The sequence below is a fragment of the Peromyscus eremicus genome, chromosome 11 (genome assembly GCF_949786415.1).
Source record: "Peromyscus eremicus chromosome 11, PerEre_H2_v1, whole genome shotgun sequence".
Lineage (NCBI taxonomy): Eukaryota > Metazoa > Chordata > Mammalia > Rodentia > Cricetidae > Peromyscus > Peromyscus eremicus.
In genome coordinates, this window is record NC_081427.1 from 53,088,484 (window position 1) to 53,116,283 (window position 27,800).

Genomic DNA, 27,800 nt, shown 5'->3' on the forward strand with positions numbered 1-27,800 from the left:
TACACACTCACACACACCACATACACACACACACCACACACTCACATACACACATACCACACTACACACTCACACACACCACACATACCACATACACACACACTCACACCACACTACACACTCACACACATGCACACACGCGCACACACATACCATACACACACAATTGTTCCTCCATGTCTGAGGAATTAGTTCCAGGATCTCCCATGGACACACAAAAAGTCCTGACATAAAATGACATTAAAAAAACAAAAAACAAAATCTGACATAAAATGATGCAGAATTTTAATACAACTGAGGCATACCTTTCTAAATTTTTTAAATTTCTGATATATTACTTATTGTACTTAATTCCATTAAAACAACTATGTAAGTAGCTCTTTTGTTTGACTGTTTAGGGAATAGTGACAAGAAAGTGTAAAAACAACTACATGTTCAGTGCAAGTGTAATGTTACCTGTGTGTGTGTGTGTGTGTGTGTGTGTGTGCACATGTTGGTGTGTAAGTAGGAACACATGCCCATGGAGGCCAGAAAAGAACCTTGGGTCCCCTGAGATGGGGTTATAGGCAATTGTTAGCGAGGCATGGGTGCAGGGAACCAAACTCTGGTCCTCTGCCAGAGCAGTAAGCACTCTCAAGGTCCCAGATGCAATTTTATTTTTTATACTTTTGATTTGTGGTTAGCTGAATTAAAAAAAAATTCAGAACCTGTGACTATGGGCAGCTGAATACATGTATGTACACACACACACACACAGGCACAAGCAAAGATGTCTACCATCACTGGCCAGTAGGAAAATACAAAGCAAAGCCGCCCACTATGAAGACCACAATCACAAAGCAGAAAACATAGCTATGGGTGAAAACAGAACTTTACACATCACTGGTGAGACTATACAGTGGTGCCAGTGCTCAGAAAAACAGGCAGCACCCCAACTGTTACCACGGTTACCAAGTGACCCAGCAATTCTACTCCTGGGTAGATAGAAGAAGAATGAAAACTTAACTTTGCATCAAATTTATACACCAGTGGCAGGGAAGTATTGTTAATAATGGTTAAAAAGCAGAAGTGCCCGAAATATACACAAGTTATACACTAAAACTTAGGACATCATTATAATGGAACATTATTTAGTAATTTAAAAACAAGACTCTTGGAAACATTATGTTAAGTGAAAAGATATCAGTTTGGAAAGAGCACACATTATATTCTACTTCCATGAAACACCAGAAGAGGCGAATCTGGAGAGGAAGTAGGTTACTTGCTGCCTAGAACTGGGAACGGTCTGGGAACGTGAGAGTAACTAGTAACAGATTTCTTTGGGGTGTGATAAAAATATCCTAAGTTGGTTGTAAAGATGTTTGCACAACTCCATATTTCTACTGGAAGTCAGAACTGGGTACTTTCAATGAGTGAGTTATATGGCGTGAGAATTCTATCTGAGAAAAAGGGAAAGAAGAACTCCAAAAGAAATGGCGGCTACCCAGAGATCATAACAGACCACACAGGTTGCCGGGCGGTGGTGGCGCACGCCTTTAATCCCAGCACTCGGGAGGCAGAGCCAGGCGGATCTCTGTGAGTTCAAGGCCAGCCTGGTCTCCAAAGCGAGTTCCAGTAAAGGCGCAAAGCTACACAGAGAAACCCTGCCTCGGAAAACCAAAACAAAACAAAACAAAACAAAACAAAAAAAAAAAAAAACAGACCACACAGGCATTACAACCCGAGTTTTCCATAGGTGGAGAATGACAGAAGATGACAGGACTTTGACATCTGGCCTGTACATACATGCACACATATAAGCATGTGCACACAAGCATGCATATTCACACACACACACACACACCCTTTAAAAAAACAGCACACTCGTCTTTCTATGATGCTGTACGACTCTCACAAAGGTCCTTCCATCACTGCACATTGAGGGTCTGTATATTAATGTTACAACCAAAGGATTTCTACAGCCAAGAGCAAAAGACTAAAGGAAGCCGACCAGAAGCCAAGTGGAAGATCTAGATCGGACTCTCAAATTTTAGTATGCATATAGATCTCACTAAAATGCAGACAGTAGTTCTGTAGGTCTAGAGTGCAGACAGATTCTGCATACCTCACAAGTAACAGGGTGATGACAAAGTCCTCGGATCACATTTGAATGAGTGAGAGAGACAGAGTGACTTCAGACCCACAGGCTTAGGTCCCAGCCTGCCCAATCCTCTCTACACATACCATTCAAAATGTTTTCTTAGCCAGGCTGAGGCAAAGGTGGGAGTGTCTGCAAGTTCAAGGCCAACCTGCCCTACATAGTGAGACTATCTCAAAATACCAGAGTGCTTACAATTTTCCTTGCCTACTATTCTTAGATCACTTTCTTTTGAGCAACAATATTCTTTAAGATAAGTATCCTCAATAAAAAGAAATGTTTTCTCCATTGAATTCTATAATACTTTTAAGAACCAGAACTTCAAAATTTGTGAAAAACATATCTGTTCCTTACACATTTTATTGTTATTTTGGCCTTTATTGTTTGTTTGTTTTTATTTTTTTGAGACAGGGTCTCTGTGTAGCCCTGGCTGTCCTGGAACTTACTTTGTAGATCAGGGTGGCCTTGAACTCAGAGATCCACCTACCTTTGCCTGGCAGGTGCTTGGATTAAAGGTGTGTGCCACCATGCCTGGCTCATTATCTGGACCTTTAGTCAAATGTTTCCAAGCCGTTTTTTATGGTTGAAAGAAGGAAATAATGTGATTGTTGAAATAGAGAAGCTTTAGAGTCACAATTTAACTTCTAACCCTTGCCTTGCCAATAATAAATGCTGTGAAAAACAGGTCAAACCACACAGCGCCCCTGACTCTTTTATCATACACAGAATGAGGGAATACTATCTATCTCAGCACGGCAGTTAAGGACTCACTAACGTCTCAATGTCTACTATTCCTGTCTCCAGCCTTCCCACGTACTTCTCTTTGTTGTTGTTGTTGCTCTATCTCAGTTCATTTTTCTTCTGTCGTGTTGATCATTTTAGCTGTACTTTCATGGTGTTTTAAGTGAACTAGGTGGAAGTCTCAAAGTGTTGCATATATTGACTGATCTGTTACGGATTTGTACGGAGTGCTTTTCCAGATCAAACATTTCCATGTCTCTAAGTCAAGCTATTTATCCACACATCCAAATCTTGAGTCCTATGTACTTACATGGCCTCCCTATAGCCTCCACCTAGGGCCTTCGTCTGATATAACTTACTATAGTGATGAAAATGTTCTATTCTAAGCTGTCCAAGACAAAAGCCTCCAGCTACACAGATCCACACCTTGTGCCACCCAGAAACTTAGTTTTTAATTGTATGTACCTTCAACTTAAATTTAAATAGCTACATGTACTAGAACTGCCATGTTGGAATAACACAGGCACAGTATAAACAGTTTAAACTGAAATCAAACTACTAAATTAGAGGTTCTCTCAAGCTGCTCTATGTAATTTCCATTCCCTTGTTAGAATGTTGGCTCAGACATTATAAGCAACCAACACATTCTCCTTCATCTACTAGATAAGATCTTATTAGATTTCAAAGGATTTACTAGCAATCATAATTAAATGTGGTAAGTATCTCTACAGAACATTCTTACTTTAGTACCACGTATTGTTCATATCAATTTGCCAAATGTGTGATATGCAACATTTTCACCAGGTAGTTCAACCACTTAATCTTCAGAAAACTCTTAAGGCCAACTACGAAGCTTCTTAAATGGCTGTACATTAAGTAGCGCGAGCAAATGTGTATTGCTTTTTTTTAGCTGGTGTTAAGGGAGGTTGATTGAAAAGAGGAGATAAGCAGCCCTGGAAACATCCAACTGTGGTTAGTACATTTTACTCCTAGAATAAGGTTGTAACCATTGCAAATTTGGCTTCTGTAAATACTTTAAAACGTGTTTCCATCATTCATTAGATCCACTAAAAAGGTTTCGAGCGGCATGCGATTCAACTCAGACATCAAAGTGCTCTACGAGGAACTATAATACTTGTTCACCTACACGTGAAAAACGGTAAAAAGGAAATGTCAGGCAGAAGTTGTCACCAAGGTCATCGGGTAACGTGAGGTTAGTACTGAAGACTCTTTCACGAGGTGAAGACCGGGGGTCCGGACTATCAAGTATGAGGTAGTAAAGAATGCCCCTCCAAAGAAATCTCAGGTGGAAGAAAACTACTCTAGCCCCGGGGATGAATGTATTTGGGTTTTTCATGGAGAGGAGTTTTTCATGGAGAGCAAAGTAGTGGCTTAACACATTAAACCTGCAAGACGTACACAAAATCTCTCTGGCCATAGCCTCCCTCTACTTTTCATCATTTTGCACTGGCGGATACTATCCTTAAAGAAAATGAGTTATTTTTCCTTCCTACGCTACTAATAACCTGTAGCTTCTCTAGCAACCGGGTCCCAGAAGCATTTATGCTCTTCTAGAAAGCCTATGGCTCCCTTCATTCAGTGAACAGCGTATCGAAGGGCCTAAAGGAGCTGCCCCTCCAAGGCAGCAGCCACCAACCTGCCAGGGAAAGGAGAGGCGTCGACATTCTCCGAGCCAGGAGCATCCCACACCGCACCATGGGGGCCGCCATCTTGAACGTACCAAGTGGAACGCCGGCCGGGGTGGGGGGGGTGAGGCCCCGCCTCCGCCGGAAGTGGACGGTCCCGCAGTTGGTACGGTCCGGGCCGGGACAACATGGCTACGGTATTCCGGCCCCTGGAAAGGTTGCGGGCGCCGCGTCCTTCGTTGCATCCCGGGGTGACAGGCTCAGGCTCCGCCTGCGGCCGCTGCACTCTCGGAGGTACCCGCGGCCTCACGCTGTGGAAGGAGGGAGGGTGGAAGAGAAGGGAGCGTGAGACCCCCCGGCGGCGTGTCTCTATGGAGAAGGCTCGGGCGACCTTTCTTTCCCTCTAACTGCACGTGTGTGCAGCCCGGTTTGCGGGGGGCCGTGAACGCCTCCACTTGGTGCCTGGAGAGCAAAGGGCAGCTAGGGTCTGGACTCGGAAAGGTCCACGTTGCTCTTGGAGAACATCCTCACTCATTGGGTTTCCTTTTCTGCGAGGTTTTGGTATCCCAGCCGTGCTGTTTACATCCTAAAAGACTCGAGGCAGGCTTTCTCATCCCCCAAGTTATTTTGCCTTTCTGAAAATATTAAACTGAGACTGCTACTGAGTGGTAATAAAAGTATTTAACGTTCTGGTGTATTTTACATATATGAATTCCTTACCTTCAGTAAGCATCCAATGGTAGAGGTAGAACATTTACATAGTAGGAAACAAGATTGTCACTTGCCCAAGGTCACAAGGAGCTGGCAGAGGGAGTATTTGAACAAAAGACCCGGGTCTGGCAGCTTTACAGGATTCCCTTTTCATAAATAGCTACTTTTATTATTACTTTGTCTTAGCAGAACTCGGTGCACGATTTTTTGGCATGTTTTTTATCTCATGCACAGTCAAAGATGCTGAAGAAGGATACATTCCAGACTTGCTAAGCTGTAGTCAGTGATTTTTGATTTAAGGCTTCTTGAGTCCAGATCTGAAAGGATATCTTCAATTCAGAAGTTACAAAACTGGAAGTTACCATGTAGCTTTTTCCAATATCCCATGCCTCTCGAACCAAGATAAACCAAACAAATGTGGTGGTGGTGGTGGTGGTGTGTGTGTGTGATGTCTATGCAGTTGCTAGCCCTTAACTAGATGGCAAATGCCCATTTGTTCTTCACATCTCATCGTGTCAACCAGTCTTCACACTTCATTAATCATTTCAAACTTAAGACTTTTGCCAAGACTTGCATTCTGTAGTAGACTGGAAATGTTTGTTTCCCCACCAGGGATACTATAATATTTGTATCTATCTGGATGGATCATTTATTAATGTAATAAGTGAAGATGAGTTCATTAGAGGCAACCAAGCTCTAACATGTTATTTGCTAGGGAAAAAAAGCAATCCAGATAATTTCACTTATTTTCTTTTTCTGTTCTTTAGCTAAAAGATACCTACTCACAGACAGCATTGTGAAATTGAAGGAATTCCAACAGAAGAAGGTGGCTATTGCATATAACCTTCCCAGCACCAAAGGTAATAGTATCTGTTTCATTAATTCTTTCATCCATTTGTCATTCAAACTTCCTTTGTGTCTATTCTTTCAAGAACTATCTCATAGAGAAAAAAAAGTGAACAGTTGCTTAGTTTCCTAGTCTACCTTTTATCTCACACTCTGCTACTTAAAGTCTACAATTCTTCTCTTAGCCCTGACCCCAGGATCCCAGGGAAATAGTGCAATTAGTCCCGTGACCAGTCATCTAGATCTGTGCCACTCAGAATATGATTTGAGGACCAGCATCGATTGGGAGATCGATGGAGATACGAATGGAAAGGCAGCAGAGGATTTGTATACACTATATAGTTCAAGAATCCAGGTGATTGGCTTTCAAATGTTGATTAAACCTTAGTGAAACATAGGCTTTATGATATACTTGTAGGTAAATGAGACCATAGTGTGCTGTAGAATCTAGGATTTACTTTGAAAACTCCATTGTGTTTAGAGTATATAGAAGAATCAAAATTAGCAAACTATTGGTATTTTTTGAGGCTGGTTGGCACTCGACGGTCATTAGATTTTTTTTTTTCTGCTTTTGAGAGGTAGTTCAGGAGTTCAGAGTGTTTGCTGCTGTTCCAGAAAACCTGAGTTTGGTTCCTATCACCCACATGGGGTGGCTCACATCTGCCTAGAACCCTAGCTTCGGGTGGTCCAATGTCCTCTTCTGGTCTTTGTAGGCAGAAACATGCACAAACCCACACCGAGACACACACATATGCATATAATTTAAATATTTTTAAATTTTAAAAAGCACTAAAGCCATGAGAACACCAATTCCTTAGGTTCCAGTGCCTTTAGCCTCTGGGCAGTCTTGCTGTATTCATTTACTCTGTCTTACAGGGGGGCATTTTTTTAGAACATCAGACTTCTTTTTAAGCATATCTAAGACTTCTTTCTGGCTTTTTCTCGTTGTTGTTCTGACTTTTAAACAACTCTTGTTTGTCGCTCTTGACTTGTTATAATTAAATGTGTTCTTAGAAGATATTTTCACATATGTCCATGACACATGCTGACCACGGTCACCCTCCACTTCCCCACCACCCCTTCCAAATCCTCTCTCATGTTCACGTCTGTTTGTGTTGTTTTGTGACCCACTGAAATTAATCCCGTTAACTTCTTCGGATATAGATCCAGCTCTCCTGCCTCTCACTGCCAGACACTGTTGAGCCGCTGACTTTACTCAGTGCCTCCGTCTCTCCCATCCCAGTCTCCCCTCACTGCTCTCCCAATCATGTGATGCCACGGTGGAATTCAGAGGGAAGCCTTTGTAACAGTTGGGGAGAATGCTTTTAGCTCCAGCTGAATACTCAATATGGGTTCACTGAAGTGTCTCCTTTTTACTTCTTTTATAGATCTTTAAAGATGTATTTAGTTTTGTTTCATGTATGTGGGTGTTTTGCCTGTATGTGTGTCTCACAGAGACCAGAAGAGTGTATTGAGCCCTCTGAAAGTGAAGTTAGAGCAGTTGTGAGCTGTCGTGTAGATCCTAGACACTGAACCTGAGTCCTTGCAAGAACAGTCAGTGCTCCTAACTGCTCAGCCATCTCCAGTCCCCAAGCTTTCCTGTTCGTCTTGATTGTTTTTGAGCCCTGTGAGGTTTGCAGTTAGGAAGGACTCCCTGCTGTGGCCTGCTTGTTAGGTCTAATTGTCATGGTCTTCATAAAGCCGTGACGGCTGTGAACATGTTCTGAAATACAGTCTAAAAGTCAGTGCCTGCTACTCCATGTCCGACTGATATTTATATAATCCTCACCCATTTCAGCCTTTTTAGGAGCCCACAATGACATTCTGTTACATACTGCACTTGGTACAGACTTTTCCATAAGAGAGTTCATTGCTGGTCCTCCACTTCTATGAAACTTCTGTGTCCTGCTGCTTAGCGTTACAATAGACGTCAAAGTGAGGCTTTACGTACTGTGTTTGTATCGTTCACATGCTCTGGATTAACAACAGTCGATCTTCCTGGTAGACTTTAAGCTCTGTGGGAGGAGCCAGAACTTTGTGTGAGAGACACATTGCTCTGATTGTGACTATATGGTAAATACATGAAAGTCAAACTATTTAAGTCCTAATTTACATTTTTTAATATTTTAGATTCACTGGGTTTATTAACAGTTAAGAGGTGCAGAATGCAAAACCATTGCCTTGGAATCTTTGAGATGCGAAATTGCTTGGAAATCTCTAAAACCGAACTGTTTAGGTCCAGCAGGCATAGGATGAAGATGAGGTTGCTAATGCTTCCCCAGTAAGGGAAGCTCTGACACGAGAGGTGCCCTCGGTCCCTCTCGGCAGTGAGCTCTGGCTGAGCTGCCCCTCCCTGAGGGCAGCCTCCTTCCCTTCCCAACCATCCTGAGTGATCACCGCCATGTTGTGCTTTCCTTCAGAGATCTATTTCCGAAACTTGGAGGAGAAACTGACGCAGAACAGACTCATCTTGAAGGAGGAGTTAAAAACACTGCTTCACCTGTGTCAATCCCGGGAGGATGTGGAACTGGCCAGAAGTGTCATTTACAGGTGAGGCCTTTCCTGAGAACCCTGTCGGCCTTTCACGTCTTCCCACTCCGCCCTTCCCAGAGTCGTCTCCTCCACCTTCAAGACTTAAGCTGTCACCTCTACACGTATGACTTCCAGATATCTTACCCTAACGCCCGCCTTCAGCCTCGGACGTTGATACTTGTTCAGGGGCCAAGCGTAGGGAAGCGGCTCATAAACCACCAGCAGACTGGCCAGTACCTCCACTTACCCGTCCCCAGCTCCTCAGCATACCCCTGTGCCCCTCTGCAGCCCCCAGTCACACAGGGCAGGTTTGGGAGCCTCTTTTCCTGGGTAGGAGACAAAGGCTGTTGCTCGCTTCCTCTCTCTGGTGCCAGTGGCCTCCTCGCCCACCTTTCTGCCTCCTGCATCGTTTTGTAGATATTACTAGAGACCTCCTTTGTCAGAAAGGAAGCTAAAGAGCAGTGCTTCTCAACCTTCCTAATGCTGTGACCCTTTAATACAGTTCCTCATGTTGTGGTGATCCTCCCCTCCCCCCCAGCCATTACATTATTTTCTTTGCCTCTTCATAACCGTAATTTTGCTGCTGTTAGGATCATAATGCAAGTATCTGTGTTTTCCAATGGTCTCAAGCGACCCCTGTGAAAAAGTCATTTGACTCCCCTAAAGGGGTCTCAACCCACAGGTTGGGAACCTCTGTGCTAGAGGGCCTGAGATTTCCCGGGATTTCTGACGGTTCTGTGCTCGTCACGTGTCCTTACCCTTTCTCCTCTAGTGCCGCACTGGTCATTAGCCTGGTGTGAGCCGCACAGCCCACATGAGTCTGGACGCTGCCAGGCCTTGGAGCAGCACCACAGGCAGTGCAGCTTCTCCCGGCCATACCAAAGTCGGATGTAGGGAAAGGGACCCCTCTTCTGGATAGCTGAGGCAGCAGGTACATGTAGGGAGGGATGGAAATGATAGAAACTGTCTTTCAAGCCCACTCGCCAATGTTTACATAGTTTTTCACAGAGTCTTATGCAAATGTTTAATGGTTTTGTTAGTTTTCTTTTATATTGTTTGGGTGTTTTTGTTTGTTTGTTTGTTTGGTTTGGTTTTTTTTGAGACAGAGTTTTTGCTATGTAGCTATGTAGCTCAGGCTAGACCAGCCTTGAATGCAGTTTTCTTGCCTTAGTTTCCTGAGTGCTGAGATTACAGGCATATGTCACCACACTCAGCTCCTTCTGGTTCTAATTATTACTATATAAAAGATAGTATTCTCTAAATTAATATAGCATGCTTTATTCTTACTATTTATATATTAAGAACCATATTTTAGTGACACTACAGTATTTGTCTTAGTTAGGGTTTCTATTGCTGCAACAAAACACCATGACCAAAAAGCAAGTTGGGGAGGAAAGGGTTTATTAGGCATACACTTCCACATCACTGTTCATCACTGAGGAAGTCAGGACAGGAACTCAAACAGGGCAGCAGGATCCTGGAGGCAGGAGCTGATGCAGAAGCCATGGAGGGGTGCTGTTTACTGGCTTGCTCAGCCTGCTTTCTTATAGAACCCAGCACCAGCAGCCCAGGGATGGCACCACTCACCATGGGCTGGGCCCTCCCCCATTGATCACTAATTGAGAAAATGCCTTACAGCTGGATCTCATGGAAGCATTTCCTCAGCTGAGGCTCCTTCCTCTCTGATGACTCTAGCTTGTGTCAAGTTGACACACAAAACCAATCAATGTAACACTCCACTATACATTAGGACTTTTAATCAACTGTGCCCTGTTCTTAGACATCTAAATTACTTCTCGGTTTTCCTCAGCACAGCTAATGTCATGGTGAGTAACTCTAGAAAACTTAGGTACTCTTTGTGTTTTGGGTCAGAGTATAGTAGTCAGTTTTTCATTACCATAACAAAATGCCTGAGATAATCTGTACATGGAAAAAGGAGATTGATTTTTGGTTTCGGACATTCTAGAGCATGACACTGGCTTCAGCTCCATTCTCCTGAAGATCTTTGGCTGTGTCACACTGTGCTGGTCAGTGCTGGTAAAAAGCAATTATGTCTCAATGTAGGAAGCCATAAAGCTGGGTGGGACCAGCCTCAGGCTTTTATAGTAACTCCTCTAGAACTTGGGGGTGGGGGAGTCACATGAAAATACCTAATCCTTTCTGAGAGCAATATCCTCAGTCAGTCTAAGGACATCCCATTAGATTCCACATTGGGGAACAAACTTGCAATACACAAACCTTTGAGAAACAAACCAAATTCAATCTACTACACAGCCTACCAATAAACCTTCAGATCCTGTCATCAGAACTAATTGGACATCGTCATTTAACTCTGGCTGTTTTTCTCTTATTTTTCCTATTATTCCCCTAAGCCAGGAGATACCTTGGAATAACACAACAGGACAAAAATTCTGCACACTTTGCCTTCATATTTATCATACACATCCAAGTGTGACTCGTAGCTCTTCACTGATGCTCATGACACAACCCAGGTGCTTTTCTTTGCCACTTTTGTGAACAGCTAGGCAGGTTGGTGCATCCATGGTCTAACCACCCTGTTCATGTCCTCCTGAGACCTGCAGCCCACGGCTGGGAAAGGCAGTCATGGGCTGAACCGGAAGCTCATCTTTATGGGGCCACAGTGGGAGTGACTTAATCCCCATCATAATCTCGCTCCAGTGCTGGTTAGTTTATGGAGACATTTTAGATCCTCCCTTTTATTGGCGTTAACTTGAAGCTTTTGCTTCCTGGTTTTAATCTGGCACCGGTTCCTCATTTACTGAAATGTATAGATTTTGAAGATGCCTCACATTTTATAATAACTACTACCATTAAAGAATTGCCATGTGCCAAGCAGAACTGATCTGGTTCTCCCAGATTCCTTGAGTTCTCATCTCCACTTCACAGATGAAGAACTGATGCTCCAAATACAGAAGCAATCAGAGTCCTTCATCCCTCCATTTTCTTATCCTTAAGAACTCGTGTCTCAAACGCTGCAATGAAGCAGGTCACATATTTGGTAGCCTGTCTGTTTCCAACACCCCAGCCCTAATGCCGCTCCAGCCTTCCTCTGTGGTTTTGGCAGAAGGTGAAAGGTTTTCTGGTAAAGTCAAATTTCTCCACTGTTTGAAAGTCACTGACATGATGAAAATCTGACGGGTGTGTGATCCTGAGGTGTTCCCTTGGCCACCAGACTGTCATCCTCAGTGCCCACAGCTGCAGTGGCTGGTTACGGGACGTAGTTTGTCTTGGTCAGTTTCAGATGACTGACTGGCCACCCCTAGAACTTATACCACACAGTAAGCTCTCACTGCCATTAAAATTAGCCTTCCCCCAGGACTTCAAATCTCAAAGTGCATTTATTTATTTATTTATTTATTTATTTATTTATTTTTTACCTAGGTGGCCATAGCTCATGTAGGCCTTTACCTGAATTTAGAAAAGCAGAGGTTGATGTAAGTTACAGCTGCTTGTTGGTTGTGTGACATCCTACATGGGCACGGAGCACGTCCAAGGGCCTTTCCTCTGTTCTGTAGGTGGGGCCCATTCTGAGGAGACCCTGCTGTTCTGTAATATGCTTATACACATTCTCGGCCCAGCAGGTAGTTGCTTAATTTAGGGGATGACTACAGTGTGTGTTTACTTTTAATTTTCAGAGTATTTTTGGCTTCTAACAAAACTCTTTGTTTCAATGCCTAGTATATTAAACTCTGGAATTCCTGATTTTATTCAGATCCCCGTTTCTCCCAAACTGGGAGTTCCTTATTCGTTACTGTGTTCCCAGCACCTAGTAGAATGCACACTATGGTTTGTGTCCGTCCTTGTGGGTGTGTTGTATGTGTGGGGTGTACATATGTTCACGTATGTATACATGTGCATATGTGAGTGCATACACATGGTTAGAGGTCAGATCTCTTCCTCAGTTGCCCTAAACCTTATTTTTTAAGACTAGGTTTCACTGAACCTGGAGCTCAGTGATTGGCTACAACTGCTGTCCAATAAGCGCTGAGAATCTTCCTGTCTCCATCCCCCCAACATTGGAGTTCCAGATGCATGCCGTAAGCCTGCCTTTTACATGCGTGCTGGGGATCCAAACTTGGGACCTTCTACTTGCTAGCTGAGATCTCTACTCATTCCTGTGTCTGTTTTTGCTATACCCTGTCTTTGTTCATACAATAATCTTGATTACCAGGTACCATGCAGAGAACAGAAATTTCACTGTGGGGGAATATAAGTTTGGACCAGTTTTCATGAGGCTTTGCTATGAGTTGGATCTTGAGGACTCTGCAGTGGAGCTTATCAAAGACAAGGTTGGTGTTTTCCAGTTCCTTCCCCTGCCAATGTGTTCTGGTATTCTTGGTGCTGTTAGAAAAGACGTCTTTTCTATGGTGTATTATTTCCTGGGTAAGACTTTCAGGGAAAGACCACTGAGTTGAATAAAGAAGCTCTCTGCTTTTCAAATCTTTCCTTAGGGTTGGCTCACAAGGAGACTTCCAGGTGTCTTGGGAGGCATAGCGTAGCACAGAGGCTACTTTGGGTGTGTGTGGTGACCTAGGACATAGATCCTGCCTCCAGAGTTCAGAGGCAAATAGTTGGTTTCCTATCCTGCACCTGCATTCTCTCTTGTTTTTTGTTTTTTATTTTTGGTTGAACACTGTATTATTTATAACTGGCCAAGTTTTAAAATGCTCTTACACATTCTGGTTTTCTTTTTCTAAAACACAACATAATTTTGCACATCAGTAAGTTATCTCAGTAGATAAAGGTGCTTTGCATGCAAGTCCAACGACCTGAGTTCAATCTGTGGAACCCGTGCAGATGTGGAGGGGGAGAATCAGGTCCACACAGCTGTCCTCTGACCTCCATGCAAGCACCATGGCACATGCACTCACACACATACACATGATAATAAATAAATTGTAAAAACATTGTTACTTACTGAATACTTACTGTATCTTCAGCCTTTTCCCACAGTTGTTATTACTATTATTATATAATCATTATTCCCACAACGGCCTAGTCCCAGGTATGATTATCATTTCTACGTCACAGAAGCTGAAACTGCATTAGCGGCATTAGCAATTCATCCATGGCCAGAGACTCTCGATTTGGGCTGCTGTCCACCATGTGCAATTTAGTATATTTAGGAACTCCAGAGTGAAGTGATCTGGCGTTGCCTCCTACTCTTTTTCACTTAATGTGTTCTGTACTGATGGAACTAGCCCTAGGCTTGACCTTTTTATCTGAGACAAGTAACCCAGGCTAGCCTCAAGCTCGCAACCCTCATGCCTCAGTCTCCTGAATGGTATGATTACAGCTGTGTACCGCCATGCCTGACATCAGGGTTACCCTTCCCTAAGAACACGGTGCACTAGGAAGATGGTCACAACAGTTCCAACATTTGATCTTGTCTTCTACTTAAAAAACGAGAAAGAAAGAAACACACACAAGATCTGGGGACATACTCAGTGGATAAGTGCTTGAAAGGAACCTGAGTTCGCTCCCCAGAACCCATATTCTTAAAAAGCCCAGCATGGCAGAATGTACTTATAATCACAACACCAGGGAAGTAGAGACTTGTGAATTCTTAGGGTTCATTGGCCAACCAGCATAGCCCACTTGTGAGTTACGAGCCAATGGGAGACTCTGCCTTAAAAATAAAAGAGGTGGCCTAGTGGTGGCAGTGGTGCACACCTTTAATCCCAGCACTTGGGAGGCCAAGGCAGACAGATCTCAGTAAGTTTGAGGCCAGCTTGGTCTACACGGTGAGTTCCAAGACAGCCAGGACTGTTACACAGAGAAACCCGTCTTGAGAAACCATAAATAAATAAATAAATAAATAAATAAATAAATAAATAAATAAATAAATAAATAAATAAATCCCCCCCCCCAAAGAAAACCCAACAACAAAAAAGAGGTAAACAGTAACAAAAAAATGATATCCAAGATTGTTCTTTGGCCTTCACATACAATGGCATGTATGTGCACCCATACCCATATACAGAAGATGACATTCCTGTATGTGTATATTAAAACCTGCAAGGTAAACGATGTTTTTAGGGTTCAAATTATTAAAACCACACTTTTTCATGTAATTCTTGTTTTAGTATTTTAAATAAATATTTTAATTTTATACTCAGAGAATAAAAAGTTCCATTGTTCCAAGTCATGATGTGACAGTAAAAACAAAACGGAAGTAATTTTTTAAACCTTGCGTGTGAAATCCCACATGTACTAGAGGTGGAGTGACCTGAGTAAGAACCGAGGCCTCAGATGCTCCTGTGATGGTGTTTGGTCCCCCACTGTCACTCTGTTGCTGTCACTGTTCTCTGTATCCCTGGTGGTGACCGAGACTGTGGCTCTGTTCCTGTCTTCACCCCTCTTACCCTCTTGTTCCTCTTCTCCCCAGCTGGTACCTCAGCTCTCTAGACTAAAACCCACCCTGCGTTTGGAGCAGACTCTGTTGTCTGGCTTTTCATTCCTTAGTCTCGGCAGCTAGGATCTACATGGTAGGCTCTCAAGAAAGAACAAAGTAGAAAAACACTTCATGACATTTAAATATCATGTCACATTATGGCATTCAGAATACTGGAAAGATGTTAGAAAGAGGGATACTGGTCAAAGGTTATACAGTTGACGTAAAAGACTTGAACTGTTGTAAAACATGGTGGTCATGGTAACAATATAGTCTTTAAAAGTTAGGAAGAAGCCGGGCGGTGGTGGCGCACGCCTTTAATCCCAGCACTCGGGAGGCAGAGCCAGGTGGATCTCCGAGTTCGAGGCCAACCTGGGCTACAGAGTGAGATCCAGGACAGGCACCAAAGCTACACAGGGAAACCCTGTCTCGAAAAACAAAAATTAGGAAGAGAATAGCTCTTAAGTTTGCACGTGATGTAATACACGTTACCTGACTTAGCTGTTCTGCTCATGTATTTTAAAACCAAATATAGTGGGGTAAGTGCACAGATGTTTTTGTCAATTAAACTAAGTACAAGTCAGAAACGATGTTGAGGGCCACTGGGTTAGCAGCTGATTGTCAAAAGCGAGTGACTCTGTTACCTGGCGTGACGACTGTCGTCCCGTGAGACGTTCTTGCCTTCATTCGAAAATCACCTTGCCGCCGCCATTCGATAGCACTTGGTGCCAGGTTCACGGCGCCTCTCCTCATTCTGCGCTGCTCACTACACCCAGAGTGTCCGTTCCCAAAGCTGGAACAGTGTTTAAAAGCGAAGCTTTGAAAAATCCTTTGTATACCAAACGACTAGGGAGTTCAGGGAACCACAAATAAAAACCTGTAGAACAGGTTCTCAACCTGTGGTCACTCTTTGTCAGTCGAATGACCCTTTCGGTCGCCTAAGACCATCAGAAAACACGGATATTTACATTACAATTCGTAACAGTAGCAAAATTACAGTTATGACGTAGCAATGAAATAATTTGATAGTTGGGGGTCACCACAACATGAGGAACTGTAATAAAGGGAAGAAGCATTAGGAAGGTTGAGAACCACTGTAAATATCCAGGCCCTGTATAGTGGTGCACACCTTTAATCCCAGCACACGGGAGGCAGAGGTAGGTGGGTCTCTATGAGGCCGTCCTGTAGTCTACATAGTGAGTTACAGGACAGCCAATGCTGCCTAGTGAGACCTGTTCTCAAAAAGAAAAGAAAAGCAAAAAAGGGAAACAGTATGTGGCATCCCCTTAGTAGTTTTAACTTCTGACCAGACTGTATTGTTTCTCCTCACTAGCGTTTACGAGGTTTCTTCCTAGACTCAACGTCATTCAATATTTTGATGGATATGCTATTTACTAAAGGCAAATATGAAAGTAAGTACTACAGTCTGCGGTTGTGGAAAAACTCTGCTCGAAAAGCAGCTGGGGTGGGCAGGACCATAAAAGTGACCCTTAGCTTCCTGTTGAGGTGCCGCACAGTGACCTCACTTCTTAAATTTGAAAGGATCAAATCGTGATGGCTGAAATGAGCCACCTCAGAGTCTCTACGACCTTAGCAGTTTTCCACGCATTCTTCTTCCTGCAGGACCTGATGATTTAATTTAACCTTGATATAATTGCTACTTGACATCGAGGCACGGCCTTTATCATGCTAAAATCTGCTTTTTGGTAGGCGATGCTGAACTGATTGGAATTTTGGGAACTGCCCGTAGGTGCTTCTAACCCTGCTGCCCACTCTTCACTTTCGGCAGGTGCCCTGGAAGTACTGATTGAAATGAAAAACCAAGATGTGAAGTTCAGCAAAGACACTTACATCCTTGCTTTTGCAGTTTGCTACAAACTGGTAAGACTACGCCCCTTAACTCTGAGAGCATTGGGCATTGAGCAGTATCTGAGAGAGGATTTATTTCCATCCCCCCCCCCCCAACACCCCTCTTTCTTTCTTTCTCCAGTTCCTCTGAAGTCTGTTTTCCATCTGGTACAAATATTTTCATTTTAAATGTATCCAGCTTTAGAAAACTCAAGTTAGGCTTGTCAGATATTTTTATCATGGGAAAAGCAATCATCCTTCGCCCCTCTTTGGCAAGCGTGTAGATCGTGAAAACGAGACCAGTTCCTGCTGAACTCTAGAGTCCCTCGTAGGTGAGACTATACTGGATCGTCCTCACTGTTACCTTTTCAGAAACCATCCCGTCCTGCCGGGGCGGACTCCACATACGACTGCTGTCATGGAGTCTCTCGTTATTACTGTTCTTTTATGTGTACGAGTGGTTTGCCTTTAAGTGTGTCTGCAGCGCCACACGCATGCCTGTGGAAACCAGAAGGGGATCTGGAGTTGCAGATAGTTAGGAACCGTCATGTGGGTGCTAGGAATTGAACCCCGGTCCTCTACAAGAGCAGCCCATCTTAGCCATCTCTTGAGCCCTCTACCACATATCTTGACTTCGGTTTGTACAAGCCTTTGTAAACCTTTAGGTCACTTTTAGCTGCAGGTTACAGTTGGCCCGAGGGCTATGTTTACTGACCTCAGGATGAGATATTCCTTTCCAGTCATCCAGCACTAGAACGTGGGTCATTCCGAATGGTGATTCCTAGGTAGGCAGCCTGCTCAGGCCTGCCTCCCTGGGTGCATGCTGAAGTATAGAGAATTTAGTTCTGCTTCTTAAGAAGGACCAGAGGATGTTTCTTCCTGTGTTGTATCCAAGAGTAACTTGTTTCATTAAGTGGAGACAAGTTTGGAAAAGCAGCTGCCGAGGTCTCCACTCACCCCTGGCAACCGCCCCACATAAAATTCAGACTTTGTTGGGAGGACTGAGGGGTGAGTCTGTTCACAGACACACAGATGCAGGGCTGGGACTGCCATTATAAACCCATTCACCTGTGGCGGCTCAGGAGGGGGCCAGGTTTACATTGCTGTCTGGCTGATTGGTGCGTCACTTTCTTAGATTTAAAAATCAACTTTCCTTTGTAGTTAGTTGTATTTATTTTATTTTATGTGTATATAAGTATGTGCACTGCGTGTGTTCATGGTGCTGGCAGAGGTCAGAAGAGGGCCTCAGATCACCTAGACTGGAGTTACAGACAGTTGTGCAGGTGCTGGGAACTGAACTCAGGTCCTCTGCAAGAGCAACAAGTGCCCCTAACTGCTGAACGTCTCTCCAGCCCCCTTAGATTTTCTTTTTAAGTTTCTGTTTTCATGGGATTCTCTTATAACTTATGTTATATTAGTGTTAATATTTTCAAGTATTTGGCTTATCTGGAGATTTTCAAGCTAGAACTTGAAATTTCCCTAAAGGAAATTTCCCTGTGTTCCTGAGCATACCCCATTGTGGGGCTTATGCTTAGAAACTAGCCTACTGGCATACACAGAGACCTATATGTTTACAAGTGAATGGAAATAGACAAGCTGAAAAATAAAATTAATTTAGAGTTGAGCTGCTACCATATAAATAGCCCAGTCTATTTGCAAATGGTTTCTGTATAGCTTAATTTTTTTTAATTTTTAAGATAATATACATATCATTTCTTCTTCCTTTTCCTCCCCCAACCCTCTCATATACCCCACCTTGCTCCCTTTCAAATTTATGGCTTTTTTCCATCAATCGCTGTTACATGCATATATGTATATGTGTATACAGATATATTCCTCAACATAACCTACTCAGTCTGTATGTTACTTGTATGTGTGTTTTCAGGCTGACCATTTGGTATTGGATAACCAATTGGTCTAGTCTATTTCTCCCACTCTCAGCATTCATTCCTTAGTTACTTATAGTTTGTTGTGTAGGGTTGAAGCCTGTGCTCTTTCCCCAGTCCACAATGTCATGACTGTCGAGCTTAGTTTTTCAAGTGACTTCAGGTAGGCGCCGGGAAATTCTTAGGAAGGAAATCTGAGGTACTAAGTTCTGTTAATCGTTACACTTGAAGGTTCATGACTTTGTCTGAGCAATCCCATCTCTTCACAGAATAGCCCGGAATCTTTTAAAATTTGTACAACCTTAAGAGAAGAAGCCCTAATTAAAGGAGATGTCATCTCCAGGAGAGCATGCTGTTTTGCAGTGGCATTAGCTCTGAATCAGGTAAGGCCTTGGGGCAGAGGAGACATGAGTGAATTGGGAGTGGGTAGGACGTTACTGATTCCGCTGTTCCTGTTTTTTGTTTATTTTTTTCCCTCTGAACTATATTGTTAAGAAATCCCATAGTGAAAGCAATGCCTTTGTTACCACAGCAATTTGCAGCTAAGTCTGTGCCTGCAAAGAATGTTTTGTTTTCACGTGTAGCTGAAGACCCAGCCTGCATTTCTGTGTAGAGTAGGTAGGCCAAGATCTTGTGGGGAGTCAAAGAAGGAAGCTGCAGTCTGAGAGAAATATCCTTGTTATAGTAAAGATGGCACATGCTTCCTGTGTAGCATTCTCAGAGAGCATCTTACATTAGTGAGGACTCCTGGGACAGTCCTTGCAAGTTAGACCCATCTACTGTTATTTAGTTGAAGCACCCATCTACTGTTATTTAGTTGAAGCCTTACCGTTCCCTTTGTTCCTCATCCCCTTATTGACAAATGAGTCAGCCAAGGCCCAGAAAAACAGGCGAAAGAAATCCTTGAGGTTGATCTCAGCGAAGGACATAGTACTGGAATACCTGCTGTCTTAAAGAGCCCCACTTCTGAGATTCCCTCTAGGAAGGCCCAAAATATATGAAATACTTTACACATTGGCTATGTGGTAAATGAAAGTCTCGTGATAGAAAATTCTAATCAAGGTAGGTTATTACCCAACCAGCAAAACCAGGCTGGGGAGCGCTTCCTTAAAGTAATTAGAATAGGTACTTAGAACTGAAGGGTGATCGTGTCCTTAGTGCTGGGGAAGGCACTTCCACCAGGCACCAACTGCGCATGATCACCTCCCTTACCGGCTTTCCTGTCTGTCGGGGAAGGTGTTTCGTGTCTTCCTCCTCTGCCAGGGGCTGAGTGACATGGATGAAGTCTCGTCTGAGACACACGTCCTCAGTCTTTTTGCAGCTCTTGTAGTTTTGCTCGTATGAAATACAAGGCACGCCATCAGGACTCAGATAAACCCTCCTGTCGTCTTCGGGACCTCTGTTGAGCCTTGTGCAGGACTCTCCTTGGTTGAGTGATCACTGCCCTGACTTCGGCCTCGTCTGATAGCATCGCTGCCTTTGTTCCTGTTGTCTGTCTGTGTTTATCACCTGTGCATTTGTGTGCTAATACCTCTGTAGTTGTTTTATTCGGAGTCTTCCTGACTTGTTTTGGTTTAGGTGTATCTCTTATATGTTGCCGAACCTCAACTTGCCGTTATAATATGACCCTAGTCTTTCTTTATCTGTTCATATGACATGAATGCTCTTAGTGTTAGCATTCAGACCCACCCCTTGGGACCTGGATAATATGCAGGTAATACCTTGGCCTGCTCAGAGTCCTGACAACTGGGGGAGTCTGCCAGAGTCCAGCTCCGACCTGCTCTCACCTGTTGAAGGGTCCTTGGGTGGAGGAGAGAGGAATGAGGAAATACTAGGTAGAAAGATAGAAAGAGACAATAAGAAAGACAGAGACACAGGATAGCTTCAGGAGGGCCTTGGGTCAATACCCAGACATACCCAGAGCTTTATTCAAAAGGGCTTTTTATAATATGCCAAGGGGAGAGGCAAAAGACTTCCTTGCAAGGTCAAAGCACACCGTACAGCCAAGTGTAGACCCTTCCAAACATCTGGTAACCACGCCCATGGCCAAATCATCCCATTATGCAGCCCTGCTGGGTAAAGCAAGCTCAGATTCTCTGACTGTGAGTAAGTTCTCACTAGGAAGCCTCTGTGGGCCACCACAGACAACATCATGTGCTCATTGCTAAGCAGTCTCTCTGTGCATGCGCCAAGTCTCCTTAAAAAGGTAAGGCCCGCCCTCCTGATCTCTTTTTTTTTCTCTCCTTCTCTGAGCCCCCCACCCACTCTCTTTCTCTCTCTTTCTCTTCCCCTCTCTTTTCTTCTTTCTCTCTCTTCCCGTGAGGCAGCTCTGCACTCCCTTTTCCTCCCCCCTCCCCCTTCCCCCTTCCCCACTAATAAAACTCTCCACGTGACTGTGGCCTGCATGGTGTGTCTCTGTCTCTTACCCACCGTGGGGCACCTTGGCTCCAACCCACCACCATCTCTCGCCCACCATTTTGCAATCTTAGGTGGAATTTTATTTGGTGCTTTGTAGTCTTACAACTTAAAATACGACAATTTCTACTACTGCTGTGCTAGCTACTTTTAAAGTGAAGCTGGCCAATTTATGAATGGAGCAGGATGGTGACTTGTGCTGTTTGTCTGAAAGGGGAGTGCAGTGTTTTTCTGCAGGTGGTTTGCTCTGTTTGTAGGCACTGGGTGTCAGCCAGGGAGGCACACCGAACAAAGAACTGGGGGCTTTCTCTTCTTGTGTCCCCTGTAATGCCTTATTAACTGCTCAGCCTCACTAACTCTAGAGTCCTGAGAAACTTTGTACTGGGGATTCATCTTTTAGAATTGGATGGAGGCTGCTCTGAGTGGGACTTAGCCCAGCCTCAGCTAGCCAGGGTCACTGTCCCAGGTCATTCCTGTCCATGTGTCCTCTCTACTGGTTACTTCAAACTGTCTTGTTACTTAGTTTCCTCAATCTAATTCCTTTGACAGGAGCTGCTAATAGTGAAGTGAATGTGTTTTCTCTTTCTTGCTCCTTCTTCATCTCCATCATGGAATTTTAGTTGATATGCTGCCTCTTGTATTGTTTGCTTTTCTCTTAAACATACCCAATCTGTCAGCTTTAAATAGGAAATAAAGGAGAGGAAATGGACCCTATATTTTGAATTTCTGCGCCCTTATTTTCCTTTTGTGTGGTATCATTCTCCCTTCCCAGGTGCATAGCCTTCACACTGCTCTGTGACCAAATTCTGCAGAGTTGTGGTCCTTTACGGCTCGGTGGTCTGTGTTCTCTTTTGTGCCTGGGATGGGCCTTCTGAGGAGTTCTCCCAACAAGCACATTACCTGAGCTCTTGACATTTAAGTTATTTATTTGTACTGATCCTACAGTCTTGCCAGATTTAACCTTTTGAGGTAGCACTTGCTTTTCTTGAGGGTTTATTATTTGTTTTTGAACTTTGGCCTTTTGTTCTCCTCGCTGCTGTGGAGAACTCTGCCTGACTTCATTTCTGTGGCTGATTGATGTGCTCTTCTTCATCTTTCTTATTTTTATCCTGTGTATCCATGAACACATTTGTCATACTGGAGTTTCCTTTACTAATTATTTTCTCAGTTTTGTTTTATTGTGTCCCTTTCCTCTTATTTAAAAAAACAAAACAAACAAACAAAAAAAAACTCTGTTTACACAGTTCTTATACTGATTCTCTTTTGATTACTCATTCCTCAAAAATAGAAATTTCTTTTTGAACACCATTGGTAGTAAGTTCATGTCAAAGAGACAGAAACACCAAAGCCCTCGTCTAGATGGGCAGGCTTCCTTTGTATAACAACTCCATATTGTCACCTGCAGTCCTGCATACATATGCCCACACTTGTTTCTCCCTGATCTGTGGCAGCAGGATTTCGGCATGCAGCCTCTTCTCTGCTGCTACCAAAGAGACACACTGCCTCCTGCAGATACAGCTTTGCCTGTGTGGACGTCCTCACCACTCATCTGTGCCTCCCCAGGGACCCCCAGTTTGCCCCTTACCTCAACTCCAATCACTGCAGGCCCACGTTTAGGTCATGGACTCCGGGTTGTGCTGGTGGGGAGCCTCCTAGAACCTAGAATGTGGAGGCCCTTTGTGTACTGTGTGGGACCTCTGCCTGCTTCCTCCTCCGCCTTGCTGGGCTCCATCTCCAGGGATTCTGACAGTGTACCCCCGTCTTCTCTGGTTGAGGCTTCACTGATTATGCCAGCGATGAGGTCGCTTTCTGTCTCTCACTGTTGTTTTCCTCAGAGCTGTTCCAGTAGGAGAAGGAAAAATGCCAGCTTAATGCCTCCATCTTAAAAACTAGACGCAGCTGAAACATAGGATACCATGTCACTGGGTGAAACCCTTATGTAGTGCTTATTTAATTTTGGTTATTAAAAAAATCCCATCGTTGATTTGAAACCCTGAGGCCCCATGCATGGGAACATCCTGCTTTCTCTAAGTGGTATGTAGGAGAATGGAGTGATGGCTGCATGCTTTGGAGTATGACTTTTGTTTTTCCTTCCAGAACCAGGTGGAAAAAGCCATGTCCATTTTTTCTCAAATCATGAATCCAGAGAGTATAACCTGTACTAACTTAAATGTAAGTGATTTCCTTGTAGTTTAAAGTGCGTTGAAATGTGGTCAAATGCCTGCTGTTTTTGTCTGTGTGCAGTGATGTGATTGTCCAGCGTTGTCATTTAGTTAAAGAATAGTCACTTACCGGACTTCTCTCTGGGAAGAGCCATCCCATGAGAGAAGTCATCCCCACAGAGCTTCTGGGAGATTATGAGTGGTGGGGCCGTGGGTCTGCTCAGGTATATGGCAGGGTGCCCACTGGACGTTTGAGGCGCAGATGAGAAGGCTGTAGGTTTGAGAAGAGGGGGTGGTTGTATTAGGCAGACTCTTCCCTGGCCCTGGGTGAAGCCTGCATGCTAACTGTGTCCATCTGTGGTAGCTAACTTGTGATGTGCATGTGACTGGTAGGCCGCTATACATGCTGTCTTAGTTAGGGTCTTTATTGCTGTGAAGAGACACCATGACCATGGCAACTCTTACACAGAAAACATTTCATTGAGGCTAGCCTGCAGTTTCAGAGGTTCAGGCCGTTATCATCATGATAGGGAGCATGGCGGCGTGCAGGCAGACTGGTGCTGGAGCTGAGAGTGCTACATCTTGCAGGCAACAGGAAGTTGACTCACTGTCACACTGAGGGAAGCCTGAGCAAAAGAGACCTCCAAGCCCGCCCCCCCAGTGACACTTCCTCCAACAAGGCCACACCTCCTAACAGTGCCACGCCCTCTGGGGGCCATTGTCTTTCCCACCACCACACTTGCTGTGCAGTCCGTAGGTACTGAGGAGATGGCATCTATTTGCATTCCTGTTATATTGTCGGTCTGCCAAGGGACGTCTTCCTGTTGGCTCATCTGGGCTTCTGTGCCACCTGCGTGGGGCCTTGTTGTGGGTCTGCAAGGGGCTGCGCTCATTCAGCCAAGACATGTGAAATAGTCCCACTGAAAACAAGTTTTCTCCCAGAACACTAGGTGGGCCTCAGTACTAAAGATCTCAGCAGTCCTGTCCACTACTCCCAGTTTTTTGAGCAGTGAGTCAGCCAAGGCTTTTGGACCAAGGAAACAAAGACTGTTCTGTCATTAAAGAAGCACGTCCTCCACTCGGCCAGCCCCATCTGAGCCCTTGCCTATGAACTGAGTGTTTGTGCTGTGGGGAGTGGTGAAGGACAAGCCCTCACCCAACTTTTTTTAAAATTTATTCATTTATATATATAAGTGTTTTGGCTGTGTGTCTATGTGTGCACCATGTGCATGCCCAGTGCCTAGGGAGGTCAGAAGAAGAGGACATCAGATCCCCTAGAACTGGAGTTATGGGTGGTTGTGAGCTGCCCTGTGAGTACTAGGAACCAAACCTGGATCCTGTGCAAGAACCACAAGTGCTGTGAACCACTGAGCCATCTCTCGAGCCCTTCAGATTCCCACCTCTCAATGTCTTGTCTTCTAAAATGATCCGGGGTTACGCTGAAGAACTCTTTTTGGACTAGAAATATGTCAGCACCAGTGTGATGTGAACTAGGCCACAACCGTGCCGTGGGTGTCCTGAGATGGAACTGAAGGAAGGACAGAGCTGGGCTCAGAGCCGCTAAGGACAGTGAAGGAGGCCTGATGGGTTTGGACTGAGGCATTCCTGCTGGCTTCTGTGTTTGCTTCTAGCTGGGATGCTGTGGTAGGGGCTGTGGGCCCTTTGGGACTGCGACCTCCGTAGTAGGAGAGAGCCAGTAGGGGGTGCACTTTGAAGGTGCTTTCTGCTCTGGTTCCAGCCTGAGCTCACCCAGACCAGCCAGATGGAAGAGCTTCTGTCCCAGCCTTTGCAGCCAGCCAGGCCTGTTCCGCCTCCAAGCCCTCCTCCCTTAATTTGTTTCTGTTGGCTGTTTTCTCACATGGCAAGAACAGTGACCACTACAAGTCAGCTGTGGGGCGGCGTTCTGGAGGACAGGGCTGTGGGGTCGGAGGGACGTAGGTGAAAGGACAGTGCTTTCCCACAGATCACTTTTTTGTTTTTGTTTTTTTTGTTTTTGTTTGTTTGTTTGCTTTTGTTTTTGTTTTTTTGAGACAGGGTTTCTCTGTGTAGTTTTGGTGCCTGTCCTGGATCTTGCTCTATAGACCAGGCTGGCCTTGAACTCACAGAGATTCGCTTGCCTCTGCCTCCCAAGTGCTGGGATTAAAGGCGTGCGCCACCACCGCCCAGCTAACAGATCGTTTTTTGGTGAGGCTTTCCATGAAAAGAGTACACTGCTGATTATAGCCACCTCCTACTAGCTTCGAGCCTTGGGTCCAATCCACGGGATTCTTTAGGCTTTGTGTCTGACTTCAGTTTTCTAAGTATACTTTGAAAGCTTACCTAGCTTACCTGTGGGCACCAGTACAGGGTGGCGTCTGAGGGTGATTCTGAAAGTTGTTACCTGTAAGTATTACTGTGTTTCCTCAGAAGCTTGGAGCTCTGCTTAGATCCTGCTCTAGGACTTGTTACAGAAAGATTCCTGTTGTTAACTTACCTCATGTCAAACAGTCACTGCCGGTATTGAACACTGACTGCTTCCTGCCCCAGGCTAACTGCTTCATATCCATTCTTTTTTTTTTTTTTTTTTTTGGTTTTTCGAGACAGGGTTTCTCTGTGTAGCTTTGCGCCTTTCCTGGAACTCACTCTGTACCCCAGGCTGGCCTCGAACTCACAGAGATCCGCCTGCCTCTGCCTCCTGAGTGCTGGGATTAAAGGCGTGCACCACCACCGCCCAGCCATATCCATTCTTTTCTTTAATCGTCACAACAGAAGGACAGCTGTTACCTTCTTGTTTCCCGTTGGATCTGGACAACTCTAGTGTCCAGGTGTGAAACTGCCTCCTAGAGAGTGTCTTCAGATGTGCTCGTTTCCTGGTGGGATGGGAGAGTTGCTGGGACTAGGAAGGAATCTCCCACCAGCACCAAGTGGCTGTGGTATTAGGAAGGAAAACTATGCGTGAGCATGTGGGGAGAGATGCGGTGCGTGAGTTACTGTTGGCTTTCCCTGGAGTAGAGATGACGGTAGTGGTGGGCGGCTGAAGAGGCTTAGACAGGCAGATTTTCATTTGACTTTAGCTAAGGCACCAGGCTAGATGCTTTGTGATTTGTTAGTTTTGTAGAGTCCTATTGGGATGTGTTACTCTGTGATGCAGATATGGAAAGGGATAATCCAGGGCAAATAAATTGCCAAGTTCTCACAGATCAGTGGACAACAGGGTTTTAACACAGACGGCACGCTACAAAGCCAGGTCTCCCATCTCTCCAGGGAGATGAGACGCATGAAGATAGGAAGGAAGTCTGTGCCTGCCATCCAGACCTGGGACTCTCTACTCCTGAATAGTCCCGGGAAGATCAAGGTCCTGACAAGCATAGCCCGCTCACTGCTAGTGCATGGGGCCCGTTCTGTGGGTTAAGAGTTCTCCTCATACCTGTCTCTCACGGTTGGTACAGAAATGCAGTAATTTCTTTTTCCAAATGAGAAGATGTTTTGGTGGGGATGTACCTTGAGCCTGTTGAGAGGGGGGAGAAGTGTATCCATGTCCTTTGGCTGGGGCCTGGGGCTCATGCACTACAAGGCAGCTTCTGTTCTCTGATGTGGGAGGAAAGCCAGCCAGCACACGGGTAGGATCAGTATGTTGTGGTTAAGGACCACACGTAAGGAACCTTGAATTAATGTTAAATTTGAATCTCTTTGTGAACTCGGTCAAGGAATTACCTACTATTGGGAAACTTTAATAAAACAGTCTTATTCTTTAAAAATTCCCACTTGGGAAACTTTAATGTCCAATCTAAACCCCTCTGTTGCATTATAAACCTGTTTCTTCATCCTCTGGGATGACAAGAAAGAGACAGTGCATTCATTGAGGAGGCTTTCACATCCGGATCTTCTGCTGGCCTATGCTCTTTAAATGACGTAATAGGCTTCAGCTTTTCCAAGGTGGTCATCTACTTGGAATCCTTAACAATTTGTTAACCTCACAGGTGGGCTGACAGTGAGAGTCTGTTGAGTCAATATTAGTAAAAATAGATGAAAGTTTTCTTTTTCTTGGTCTGTTTTAAAAATCAATGTCTTACACTAAAATCTTTTGCTGCTGTGCATTAGAATTTGAACTGACCTAATCCTCCCCCAACTTAATTTTCTTTTTATCTGAATTGCTTCTGCTGCCTATATGACCCAGAGAAGCTGGTTTCTTCTTTTCCCAGCTGACACTTGCTATATCCCGCATTTATTCAGTCTATGATCTCATCAAGACACATGCGTGCTGACTCCAGCCCGTCAGCCTCCAAAGAACCACCAGCCCTCCTTGGCAGTGTTACTCAGCATCACAGAGTGAGTTTCCACTCACTCCCAGAGGCCAGTGTGGACCACTTGGTGATCGCATTTGGATTCTTACTATTTCTCTAGGAATCTAGCGGGACTTTAGAGACTCATGTGGAGCAGAGTTCACCTCGCAGAGGTGTTGACAGTGGTTAGTGTGCCCAC

The 27,800-nt window shown here is 44.5% G+C and overlaps 2 protein-coding genes across 5 annotated transcripts in view; one reads left to right on the forward strand and one right to left on the reverse strand.

The window, feature by feature from the left end:
* Mrps27 (mitochondrial ribosomal protein S27) overlaps positions 1-4,641 on the reverse strand; it is an 86,742-nt gene extending 82,101 nt beyond the window's left edge. Inside the window, exon 1 of the mRNA XM_059276485.1 lies at positions 4,536-4,641. Within this exon, the coding sequence (XP_059132468.1) occupies positions 4,536-4,608 (73 nt within the window). The 5' untranslated portion in view covers positions 4,609-4,641. The remainder of the gene's footprint in view (positions 1-4,535) is intronic.
* Positions 4,642-4,692: 51 nt separating this feature from the next.
* Ptcd2 (pentatricopeptide repeat domain 2) overlaps positions 4,693-27,800 on the forward strand; it is a 30,675-nt gene continuing 7,567 nt past the window's right edge. Inside the window, exons 1-7 of one of the 4 annotated variants that reach the window (XM_059276518.1) lie at positions 4,693-4,818; positions 6,003-6,095; positions 8,502-8,631; positions 12,806-12,923; positions 16,362-16,440; positions 16,818-16,909; positions 19,032-19,145. In XM_059276518.1, the coding sequence (XP_059132501.1) occupies positions 4,713-4,818; positions 6,003-6,095; positions 8,502-8,631; positions 12,806-12,923; positions 16,362-16,440; positions 16,818-16,909; positions 19,032-19,145 (732 nt within the window). In that variant the 5' untranslated portion in view covers positions 4,693-4,712. Of the gene's footprint in view, positions 4,819-6,002; positions 6,096-8,501; positions 8,632-12,805; positions 12,924-16,361; positions 16,441-16,817; positions 16,910-19,031; positions 19,146-23,274; positions 23,350-27,800 lie in introns of those variants that run through there. The other 3 variants (XM_059276520.1, XM_059276519.1, XM_059276521.1) reach the window with 3 other exon arrangements.